Source organism: Myotis brandtii, unplaced genomic scaffold (assembly GCF_000412655.1).
Source record: "Myotis brandtii unplaced genomic scaffold, ASM41265v1 scaffold46, whole genome shotgun sequence".
Classification (NCBI taxonomy): Eukaryota; Metazoa; Chordata; class Mammalia; order Chiroptera; family Vespertilionidae; genus Myotis; species Myotis brandtii.
This window is the reverse complement of record NW_005367587.1, coordinates 7,537,803-7,550,763: the sequence shown is the minus strand read 5'-3', so window position 1 is coordinate 7,550,763 and position 12,961 is coordinate 7,537,803. Positions and strand designations below refer to the sequence as shown.

The 12,961-nt window shown below is 39.8% G+C and overlaps 1 protein-coding gene across 1 annotated transcript in view; it reads right to left on the bottom strand.

The window, feature by feature from the left end:
- LOC106727657 (poly [ADP-ribose] polymerase 15-like) overlaps positions 1-12,961 on the bottom strand; it is a 26,637-nt gene that overhangs the window by 7,343 nt on the left and 6,333 nt on the right. The window contains exon 2 of the mRNA XM_014547004.1: positions 428-526. Coding sequence (XP_014402490.1) covers positions 428-526 — 99 coding nt within the window. The remainder of the gene's footprint in view (positions 1-427; positions 527-12,961) is intronic.

Below are 12,961 nucleotides of genomic sequence, written 5' to 3'. Positions count from 1 at the left end.
GATTGATTGCCTCAAAGAGGGAGGCCCAGGCCACTGACTGGCCGGCTGCAGTGGGTGGGCGGGGTCTCCCTCTGTGGGGCGATCCATCGCAGGGGCTCCCGGACTACACTGTGAGAGGGCGCAGGCTGGGCTGAGCGTCCCCCAACCCCCACCTCCATACCCGCCAAGTTCATGAATTTCGTGCATGAGACCTCTAGTAGAGAAATAAAAGAGGTAGGTTTGTACAACCTGGTTTGTGGTTAAACTTGGATCTCCACACATGAGTATAGGTGGAAGAATATCGGAAATGGTAAGTATAACGCTGCATGAACCTCAGGTGGGTTTAACTTCTCAAACTTAAACGATCTTAATCGTTAACCTTAAATCACAGAACCAGTTCATTAGACCCCATTGTTCCTTTATAGATTTACTAAATAGAACCACTTACCTGAAAACATGAAACATTTCCACTTATCAACACGAGTTTCAGACCTTCTTTGGTTTTGGTTGAGGCTACCTTTTTGTTTAGGTTGTCATGGTATTTTGACTGTGAAGAAAACAGTAAAAAACATTACCAGATAATGTGTCTAAAGACTTTCCTCATAGGTATTCAAATAAAAAATAACTAGTAGATTTCACAGACTTCTCTAACTCAACTCATAATCAGATTCAAAAGCAAGTAATTTATTATCACAATGCTTGAGTATCAACTGTATTTAATACCCCAGCTGCCAATGAGTTCTTTTACTTATTACCCCAAGAATCCTAGTCTAGCTGACCCTGTCCATTTCCCCTGACTTACTACTTAAGGGTGCCTCAGTCAGATTGGGAACTGTATTCCTGCCTGAGGACTTCCTGTATGTAGTGCCAACATCTGCTTTGCTTGCCAGTGTAGCAGAGAGGAAGTAAATTAAGCTGCCCTCCCTCACCCGCAAGCCCTCATTCAATGATTGACAGGAGCTGGTGTAAAACTATCCAAGCAATCTTGTCTCCCAGATAGGACTCACTCTGATTTCCCCAGTGGGAATAAGTGGTAACTGATTTGATAACACACCCTATCAGGGTTCTTTACGTTCCTATTTATTTATTTTTTTTATTTTTTATTTTTTTAAATATATTTTATTGATTTTTTACAGAGAGGAAGGGAGAGGGATAGAGAGTTAGAAACATCAATGAGAGAGAAACATCGATCAGCTGCCTCCTGCACACCCCCTAACTGGGAATGTGCCCGCAACCAAGGTACATGCCCTTGACCGGAATCGAACCTGGGACCCTTGAGTCCGCAGGCTGACACTCTATCCACTGAGCCAAACCGGTTAGGGCTACTTTCCTATTTAAATCACTTGAACTTAAGCCTAGCTGGCATGACTCAGTGGTTGAGCGTCGACCTATGAACCAGGAAGTCATGGTTTGATTACCAGTCAGGGCACATGTCCTAGTTGCAGGCTTGATCCCCAGTGTGGTGTGTGCAGGAGGCAGCCAATCAATGATTCTCTCTCAACACTGATGCTTTTATCTCTCTCCCTCTTCCTTCCTTTCTGAAATCAATAAAAACATATATATTTTTAAATCACTTGCACTTGCATCTGTCTCAGGTCCTCTTCTGGGGGAACCACTGTAAGACACACCCTACAGTTTCCCATAATAATGCATTAGTTTGACTAGTAATCAGTCATATAATTTTAGGATTTAAAGAGTCAACACAGATCATCCAGTACAGAAACTTCATTCTTCTTAAAGGAAACCAGTGTGCAAAGACATGAAGCCACTTGCTCAAAGCCAAACTACTAGCTAATGAAAGAAAAACACAATACTTAAATCTGCTCTTCACAAAAGAGGAGCTCAATGGTAAAAACTTGCCACATGTCACACACACACACACACACACACAGTGACAGACATTATTCATTGGTAATAGCACTCTTTTTCAATCAACCCAGATACAGTCTCAAAATCTTTCTCAACATGGAGCTCAGGCAACAACTATCATTTGATCAGCAATAATGCATGAAATGAAATGTATTTTCCATGTCTGATCTAGCTCAAAAAGGATATGAATTTTCTTTGCTTATAATAGTCTTAGAGAATTATTCACACTCTACATTGTGAAACAAACAGAAAACTCCAGAAGGACTGGGAATGGGCTTCTTGAACCATCCTTTTCACTTTCTCCAGAATGCCATTCTTCACTTGTATTCTCCTTCATGCAATCTGGTATGTCTGGTGAAAGCATGAGCAATGATCTCCCACACTCAGAATTCCTTGGGTATGAACTCTTTCACAGGCACTGATGTGAAGACTAGAAAACCTTTCAGCAGAACCAGTCACATTCTCTGTCACAATGTTTTGGCTGGTATCTTTAGTTGTGTTATAATTCTTTTCACATCCTCCAAACAACCTATTATTATGACCATTTCCTTGACATATCAATCAAAATCCTATCATCCTCTATGCTGTTTTTTTATGTCCTCCCATACCATTGGCTTCACATTCATTTTGGTGACTTGATATTTAGATATACTATGAGAAAATTTTTTAGAAACATTTCCATTCCAGGTCTTGATGACATTGACCTTTGTTCTTCCTTGAGTGAATTAGGCGGCCACAGACCTGAGTGTTACCTCCAGTCCTGTACAGCTGACTTGGGGCCATGTTACCTCACAGTGGCCCTTTCCCTTTTTATAATTGTCATTCCAATCAGGGGATACTTTCTCTGTAAGCTTCATCCTTATGAAAGGATCCAGGGCTACCAGGAACAATGCTGGCAACTTTCTGAACAGTTCTTCCCTTCCATGTAAGGCTGTGTCCAAAGACACATAACAGGGAAATGCAGACATGGGCCTTTCATTGAAGAAAAGCTTTTTGACCAAGTAGGTGTCCACCACTAAAAAATAAAAAAATAAAAGGTAGATAACATTCAGACAAAATCTTTAGCACAAGAAGAAATCCTGATACTAATGAGACTCTGAAATACAGTATGTCTACTCTCTAAAATAGTACCACTGTCAAGCAGCTCAATGAAAGATGTGGCATGCAGGAATAAAGTGGAGTTAATCCTCACCTAATGAAATAAATCTATTCCATTCATGGTTACTTTGCAGTGAAGTTTTATAAAATTAATCAGATTTTCCCATTGACATTCAATATAATATGGGAGAGGTGATTTTTTTTCTGAAAAAATCTGGCCCTAAAATTTTTTGTAAGTAAAAAGAAAAATCTGGCCCTTAGAGATTCAATAGACACAAACAATAATGCATGAATAATTCAAAATAACCTATTAGAAGTTAAGCCAATGCCATTTTAAAGGAATAGTTATAATAGTCAAAAATATTGAAAACAATTGTGTGCTGTAATCAAAAGAAGTCATAAAACAAGGTCAGATTCTCTAGAAACAGAGCCTAGGATGGGAATTCATATGCAAGTGATTTATTAAAGTTGTGTCCTCAGGGGAAACCTGTAAGAAGTGAGAGAAGATAGATAATGTGGTTTAGGTTAAGCCTGGCGTCTGTGTGATCCTTTAAGAAGCTCTGGAGAATATAAATTGTATCAAAGTTGAGACAAGGGAGCTGGGTTCTTGTACCTCCATACCAGTCAGCTGTTGTCTATGGGCCCTCCTGGTTGGGAGATGAATGTAAACTCCCAGACACCTCAAGTTTTCTGAACTTCAGTCTCCCAAAGTCCTTCACAGCAAGACATACAGCAGTTATAAGTGCACCTAATAAATAAGAGACCCCAGGGCATCTGGGAGAGGCACCAATGGGAAGAAAGAGCACTTAGGGAAGTCTGAAGATGAACTGCATGAGTTTAGAAGAAAGAGAATGTGACTTAGCCATGAAGTCATGTAAAAACATCCAAGGGATTTTGGTTCACAGCAAACTCAGTATAAACTAAAAGTGATGTAACTGTGTTTGATGAGGGGAAAGGTCACCAAATGCTGGCAGGGATGCAAAGCAAAAAGAACCCCCATTTATTGCTGGTGGGAATGCAAAATGATGCAGTCACCTTGGAAGACAGTCTGGCAGATTCTTATAAAACTAAATACACTTTTGCCATACGGTCCAGCATTTGCTCTCCTTGATATTTACCCAAATGAGTTGAAAAATTATATCCACACAAAACCTACACATAAATGCTGACAGCAGCAATAGAGCTTTATTCATAACTAGAAGCCCGTTGCACGAAGATTCGCGCAATAGGCCTTCCTTCCCCTGGCTGCTGGCACTGGTTTTCCTCCAACACCCGGGACCCAGGCTTTTGGTCCGGCCACAGCAAGGCTAGGCCTCTCCATTGTGGCCACAGCCAGGTTTGGCCTCTCCATTGTGGCCGCAGCCAGGTTTGGCTTCTCCACTTCGGCCGCAGTTGAGAAGCCAAGCCTCTTCAGTCTTCAATCTTCAGTCTTCGCTCCAACCAGAGCCTTCAGTCTTCACTGCATGCTTGCGTATGCAAATTAACCACCATCTTTGTTGGGTTAAGTATAAGTTTCAGTCTTCACTCCAGCTGGAGCCTTCAGTCTTCACTGCATGCTTATGTATGCAAATTAACCGCCATCTTTGTTGGGTTAAGTATAAGTATCCTGATTGGCTGGTGGGCATAGCGGAGTGACACTAATGTGCATGTTTCTCTTTTATTAGTGTAGGTAGCCATAACTTGGAAGCCACCAAGATGTCTTTCAATAAGTGAATGTCTACAGTGACACTAATTTGCATGTTTCTCTTTTATTAGTGTACATAGCCATAACTTGGAAGCAACCAAGATGTCTTTCAATAAGTGAATGTCTAATAAATTGTGGTACTTCTGTAAAATAGAATATTATTCAGAGAGAAAAAGAAATGAGCTATCAAGCTACAAAAAGACAGGGAGGAATGCAAATGCCTGTTGCTAAAGCAAAAGTGCCACTCTGAAAGGCTTCATTTTGCATGATTCCAACTATATGACATTCTGAAAAAGGCAAAACTATGGAAACATTACATAGAGAGTACACAAATATCAGTGGCTGCCAGGGGTTTGGAGGAGGGAGGAAGGAAGGAATAGGTGGAGCACAGGGGATATTTAAGGCTCTGAAATTATTCTGTATGAAACTGTAATTGTAGACACATAATATTATGCATTAGTTAAAATCCATAGAACTGTGGACAAAAGGGGCCACATATTCTAACCTGACAAGCTCAGGGAAGGTCAAAGGATGGTGTGAAATTAAACTTTAACTAAAAGCAGTTACAGTGGGTAGTCACCTCCTAGGCAACCTTTACTTAACTGAGCCTATCTGTCTTTCTGCATCTACAATAATATATCCTTGAAATGTCAGGGTAATTTGTAACTTCCTTTTTTCCAGACCCCCTCCGGGCACAACCAAATGGGCCAGGATTGAGACCATAAATTCCTTCATTGTTATCATGATAATTGTTGACTGATAACTATCCTGCACCCACCTAAGTAATGTGTCTATCATTTTACTTTTTATCCAATCCCAGAGGTTTCCCTGCTTTGCTTTCTCCCACCTCCCTAATCTATCACCAATGGATTTCATGTAACCCACTTACATCTCCTCTTTTGGTGTAAGGTAGAAAACAAGGTGAAAAACCACCATTCTCAGGAGCATTATCCCAATCCATTGAAATTCTGCTTCCTGGCACTTGTCAACAGTTTGGCTCAAATAAACTCAGAAAAATTCTTTATAGGTTTGAATGTTTTTATGTCAACAGAACCATATAACATGGAGTGAACTCTAATGTAATGGACTTCAGTTAATAATAATGTATCAATACTTTATCATCAATTGTAACAGATATACTACAATAATGCAAGATGGTAGTATTAGGGAAAACTGGGGCCAGGGTAATTCTCTTTACCTTCTGCTCAATTTTTTTCTGTAATTGCTCTAAAAATAAAGTCCATTCTTTTTTTCTTTTTTTTAAAAAAAAGGTAATGATGAGGCATGAGACCATAATATGAGAAACATAGCAGCAGAAATGTGGGTGGTGAAAACCCTCTTCTACTTTCCACTGGTAAAAACAGGGGTATGGTGCTTATTGCAAGGTGTCACACTTTGCAAAGGGATTATGAAAACTAACTGTTCAAACGAGGGAAACTGGTGCTGCTTAAAAGGACTCTAATCACATCTGGATATATAAAAAGAAATAAATATATTTAACTTGCAGAAGTAGAGAAGTAAAATGTGGTGAAGAGGGATGGAATGCAGGGAAGAGGACATAACAGTTGTCCTTAAACAATTGAAGGACTATCTTAAAAAGGATTTATTTCTACAACTCTAAAAGGAAGAACAAGGACTAATAGATAGAACTATACAAAAATATATTTGGGCTTAATATAATGCAAATGTTTTTAATCCTCACCCAATATGTGAGAGACAGGAAGGGAGAGGGAGAGAGAAAGAAACAGTGACCTGTTGCCTCCCAAAGGAACCCAAAACCTGGGTATGTGTCCTTACTAGGAATCCAACCTGAGATCCTTTGGTACATGGGACAACACTCCAACCACTGAGCATTGGGCCATAATGCTAAATTTAAAAAAATAATAATTAGAACTATTGTAATAACTGTGTATGATGGCAGGTGGGTTCTAGACTTATCAGGGGAATCACTTCGTAGATTACGTAAGTGTCTAAGCATTATGCTGTACACCTGAAACTAATATAAACAATATTGAATGTCAACTATAATTGAAAACTTTTAAAAAGTTTAAAAATCATTAGAACTGTCCTAACAATCTCATGAAAGATCCTGAGCCAGAGTCACCCAGTGAAGCTGTTCTCACGTTCTGGCCCACAGAAAGTGTGAGATAACAAATTTATGTTATGTAAAACCACTAAGTTTGGGGGTAATTTTGTATGCAGCAGTAGAAAAATAATATAGATTGTATGCTTATTTAGGATGGCTTGAAGAGGCAGGCTGGTGGAGACAGTGGGGACTAAGGTTAAAACTCCTAACCCTTTGTGTCAAAGTCATTGCTGGAAGCCAACCTCTAACCACTATGCCAGTGATATAAATTTTAAGGGTCTTAACAAAAGTTTGTTTAAAATATATTTAAATATATAATAGAATAGAAAATAAAATGCATATGACCATTAAAAATGGTATTTAATCCAGCTGATGTGGCTCATTGGTTGAGTATCGACCTATGAACCATGAGGTCAGGGTTCGATTCCTGGTTAGTGCACTTGCCTGGGTTGCGGGCATGATCCCCAGTGTGGGGCACGCAGGAGGCAGTTGATCAATGATTCTCTTTCATCATGATGTTTCTACCTCTTTCTCCCTCTCCCTTACTCTCTGAAATCAATAAAAATATATTTTAAAATAAAATAAAATAATTTTAAATGGTATTTATTTGGTCATATTATCCAAAATATAAACTACTTTGTGGCATAAGTACTTTAGGAGATTGTTCCTGCCTTCAAAATGGTTCATTCAATTTTCCAAATTCTTAATATGCCCTTTGAGAAGTGATCAGATTCTGAATACATCATGAAGGTGGAGTGAACAGGATTTCATTACAGACTGGCTATGGGCTATGAAAGAAAGAAAGGAGTCAGCTTGACTCCCATGTTTTGGCCTTAGCAACTAGGAGAATGAAGTTGCTCTCAACTGAGATGGGAAAGCCTGTGGATAATGCAGGTTGGTAGGGTGGGGTGACAAGGTTGGGAGTTTTGTTTTGGGCATGTAACGGTTACATCAGATGCTTTTAGACAACCAAGTGAACACATTGACTCGGCAGTGAATGTGAACATTGGAGCTCATGAGTCTTGACAAGATATAAATTGGGAGTCATGGGTACATAGATAGTATTTACAGCCATTAGGCCTCAATAAAACTATGTATAGACAAGGGAGAGAAGAGCACTGAATCCTACATTAAGAACTAAGAAAAAGAAGATGAATGAATAAATAAAGAGAATGAGCAGCTACTGAGGTAAAAATAACAACCAAGGTGTGATGTCCTAACAACAAATAAAGAAAGTGCATCTAGGATGAGAGAGTGACTAAGTTAAATACTGCAGAGATCAAGTAAAATGAGGACTGAAAAATGGCTATTGAGTTTTAGCAACCTGGTGGCCATTGGTGACCTCGACAAGAGCAGTTTGGGTAGAATGATGGAAGTAAAAGCCTCTCTCGAATTAATTTAAGAAAGAATGAGAAAAGATGCTCAAGGTCACTAATAATCAGAGAAATGCAAATTAAAACTACAATGAGATATCACCTCACACCTGTCAGAATGGCTATCATCAATAAGTCAACAAACAAGTGTTGGTGAGGATGTGGAAAAAAGGGAACCCCCGTACACTGCTGGTGGGAATGCAGATTGGTGCAGCCACTATGGAAAACAGTGTGGAGGGTCCTCAAAAAGCTAAAAAAATGAAACTGCCTTGTGAACCAGTGATTCCCCTTCTGGGTACATATTTGAAGAAACCCAAAACACTAATTCAAAAAAAAATGCACCCCTATGTTCATTGCAGCATTATTTATAACTAGAGGCCCGATGCACGGATTCGTGCACTGGTGGGGGCCTTCAGCCTGGCCTGCTGGGATAGGGCCAAACCAGCTCTCCAACATCCCCCGAGGGGTCCTGGATTGTGAGAGGGTGGTTCTTGGGTGATGCACCCTGGAATCGGGCTCCCACCTCTCTGGCTCCAGGTGCAACACCTGAGAACTGCAGCTGCCAAGTCACCACAACTCAGTAGCTCCTAAGTTGAGTGTCTTATGGTCATTGTGCATCATAGCTACCGATCAGACGGTCAGACGGTCAGATGGTCACTTAGGCTTTTATATATATAGATAGCCGAGATATGGAAGAAACCCAAATGCCCATCAATAGATGAATGGATAATAAAGCTGTGGTACATATATACAATGGAATGTTCCTCAGCCATAAAAATTAAAAAAAGAAATCTTATCATTTGCAATAGCATGGCTGGACCCAGAGGGTATTATGCTAAGTGAAATAAGTCAATCAGAGAAAGAAAAATACCATATGATTTCACTTATGTGTGGAATCTAAAGAACAAAATAAACAGCCCTAACCGGTTTGGCTCAGTGGATAGAGCATCAGTCTGCGGACTGAAAGGTCCCAGGTTCGATTCTGGCCAAAGGCATGTACCTTGGTTGTGGGCACATCCCCAGTGGGAGGTGCACAGGAGGCAGCTGACCAATGTTTATCTCTCATTGATGTTTCTAACTCTCTATCCCTCTCCCTTCCTCTCTGTAAAAGATGAATAAAATATATTTTTTAAATGTTTTAAAATAATAATAAATAAACAAAATTGAAACAGACTCATAGATACAGAGAACAGACTGATGTTTGCCAAAGGGGACAGGCTTGGGGGACTGGGTAAAGAAAGTGAAGGGATTAAGAAGTACAAATTGGTAGTTACAGAATAGTCACGGGAATGTAAAGTACAGCATTGGAAATATAGTCAGTAATATTGTAATAACTATGTATGGTGCCAGGTCGGTACTGGAAATATCAGGGGGTGGAGAGAGCACTTTGTGAAATGTATGATTGTCTGACCACTGTGCTGTACACCTGAAACTAATAAAAAATAATACTGAATGTAAACTGTAAAAAAAATAAAGAATAATATACATCAAAACAAAAAGAAAGAGTGACAGGAGAGAAAATGAGAGTGGGTAATGACAAACTCAATTGAGAAATTTTGCTGCAAAGGGAAGCAAAGAAATGAAGTTATAGGAAAAGTAGGGTCAAGAGAAGTTTTTTGTTGTTTTGCTACTGCACAAAAAGAACAATTCTCTTACCTAGATCTCCACAGAGACATGTTCAAAGCCTTGAGTTAATTCATAACATATTTCAGTAGGTATGTGGTAGCTTTGATGTATTTCCCAATCACCTATATGGCCCTTATTCTGACTTCATTTGTGCATGAAATGGTTAATAATAACTGTAAACATAGAGAAAGAAGAGAAATTTATTACCTTTGTAGTCAGAAAATTCAACCAAGGCTGAACTCTCCTCTGGGAAATATTAGACATTGGTCGCTCTTTCTCCATTTGGAGGATTGGTTATCAAAGAAAATCGTTATATAATCATTATCAACATGAGGTGGCAGATTTTCAACCCTTAATGGGTCTTGCACATTTCATAAGTCTTGGGAAAATCTGAAGTTGCTGAGCTCTATGGTGTCTGTCCCAAACATTAACAAATGTCCAGCCATCTACAAATAAAAATCAGTTTATTGGTACTGTAATTTCATTTCATATTAGAAGAAAACAGATTTTTTAAAGTAATTCGATTTAGAAGCCATGACTAAATTTCTATGTAAAGTTAAACTTCACAGTGTCAACTTCTACTTATCCCACATTAACTCCCCTGAATGCACAGGCAACATTAACAGTGACCTTGATTTGAGATTATTTTGAAAACATGGATCAGCAGTTACCTCTCCAAATGAAATCAAGCCTCATTGTAAGCTGATAACAGTAATAATGACTGTAATACCATATTGTTTCCTAGACCTAATTTCTCTTGGTCCCCTCTACTCATTTCACCACATCTCTGTCTCTATTTGCATGTGTAATTATCATAAAGATAACATCCTGTAACTATTAGAACTCACTGGAAAGTTGAGGGTACATGACAATGGTTAGACAATACACTCAGAAGTCAGAATGTCTAATTTGGAATTTTGATTCCAATACTTACTAGCTGTGTGACTGTGAACAAATCATTTAATCCTCTCTAACCCCGGATTTCTTCATCTTTACAATGAGGACAATAATAGTAGTATCTATCTCATTGTGCTATGTGATATGAGATAAAGTACACAGAAACTTAACATAGTGCTTAGCATAGAGTAAGCACTTGATAAATGTTTGCTATTAGAAGTACCAGAAATAGTAATACATATTCCCTTGCAGTTCTCTCACTGGGAGTTAGAAAAAGCACAACTTTTAAGACCCCTTGGGTGATGCCTATAACCTCAAAATAGAATACAACCACAATTTGCAAATAAGGGTTAAAAGCCATCGTCTTTCTTACCAGTATTTTTGAGAAAAGTGATGACAGCAACTTTAGTATCGGATATTACTTCCACCCTGAAATCACCATTGGCTTCTGACATGCCACGAATCAACTCCGAAAGCAAGGGTAGCCCATTCTCAGTCACGGCATCTTGGATATTATAAAATGCAACCAGCAGGGAGGCTTGCAAAGGGTCTTTTTAAAATTCATCTATTTCATCAACTTCCATTTCATCACTTTACTCTCTCTTCTGAAAAGGATTACTTTTGTACTGAGGTCTTCCAACTCGGAAATTTTTAGGGAGACAAAAATACTTAAAATGTTAGTTTTTATATCTGGTTCGAAATTTGAAAGGCCCTGTTCTTTATATTACTTGCTGATGTTTTAAATACTTTTAAAAAATAGATTTCACTCATTACCTTATTTTTAAAAAATAGTGACTCTTCGGCTAAATTATCATACGAAGTTAAATATTCTTTGTAAAGACAGATTTATATTCACCCAATCACAGAAAAATGAAAGTAACAAACATGACAGTAAATGATGGTGTTCATCCATTGACCTAAAATAATAGACCTACAACTTGTTACTGAAAAGAAAGAAGTTTCTGTTACTGCATAATGAAAGGGCAATCTACAAAGCTAACCAAAATGCAAAAATGCTGCCTAGATTGGAGAACCAAGATGGTGGCATAGGTAAACACCTGTACTTGCTGCCTCTCACAACCACATCAAAATTACAACTAAAAGACAGAACAACTATCATCCAGAACCGTGGGAAAGCTGGCTAAGTGGAAGTACTACAACCAGAGAGGTGAAGAAAACACATTGAGACTGGTGGTAGGTGCAGAGGAGTGAAATGGGCTGGCACCCGGGTGTGCTGCTTTTTTAATTGGGAGGGAGATACAAGCTCCCACTTGCTCTGAACTCCAGTTCTGGACAAGACTCTGGGGGACCCAGACACATACGGGGAGAAACTGGCATTGGGACAGGAACACAAGGGCAGCTTTCTTTCAGACAGAGGTGCTCGCAGTGGTCATTGTTCCTGCACTGGGACCTCCCTGGTGCAGGGCTGAATGGCAGCCATTGCTGTTTGCTCTGCCCTGGTGATTCTCTAAGACCCTGCCCCACCCAATTTACAACCCCACCCAAGCTGTGCACAGTGGCTTTTGAATATGAATGGCCTGTCCTTTCTCAGCTTAAAACCTGTTAAACAGGCAACTGTTGGGTCACAGAGCCCCAAAGCTATTAAAAGAAGGCCCAAGGCTGGCAGCAGCAGCCTGCCTTGCTTCACAGCTGGGCCTCATCTGGGCACTTCCAAACCCCATACAAAGAGGAGGAATCTGCAGATCTCTCTGTAGGTCCTACTGGTGGCCCCAGGCAGTGGCTGACTTTGCACCTCCTTGGAGATCCAAGAGCCAGTGTACCCAGTGGTCACTCTCAGACCATACCAGATTGCAACTCTTCACATCCATAAGTGACATACTCAAGGGACAGATTCAATGAGCACCAAAGCCCCACTGAAGCAAGTCCTGCCCCATAAGGGTGTTTCCTGCACAGCAGCTCTTCCATTGTAGACACAGCTAGTCCTCACAGCCAATAGGCCTGGAGGTCAATTCCTCCCAGTGATACCAATAGCAATCAAAGCTTAACTACAACAAGACTGTGCACTCAGCCCACAAAGGGGTGCACCAAGAGTGTTCACTTCAGGTGATTGGAGAAGCCGAGCCACTGGACCCTATAGGACACCTACCACACAAGGCCACTCTATCAACTCAAGGAGATTTAACAGTTACCCAATACATAGAAACAAACACAGGGAAGCAGCCAAAATGCAGAGACAAAGAAACATGTCGCAAATGAAAGAAATGGAAGAAAGCAAAATACTGGATATACAGTTCAAAACCACAGTTATAAGGTTACTCAAGAATCTTCTAGAAGCATCTGAGGAACTTAGTGAGACCTTCAAGGATCTTAGTGAGAATGCCAAAAAAA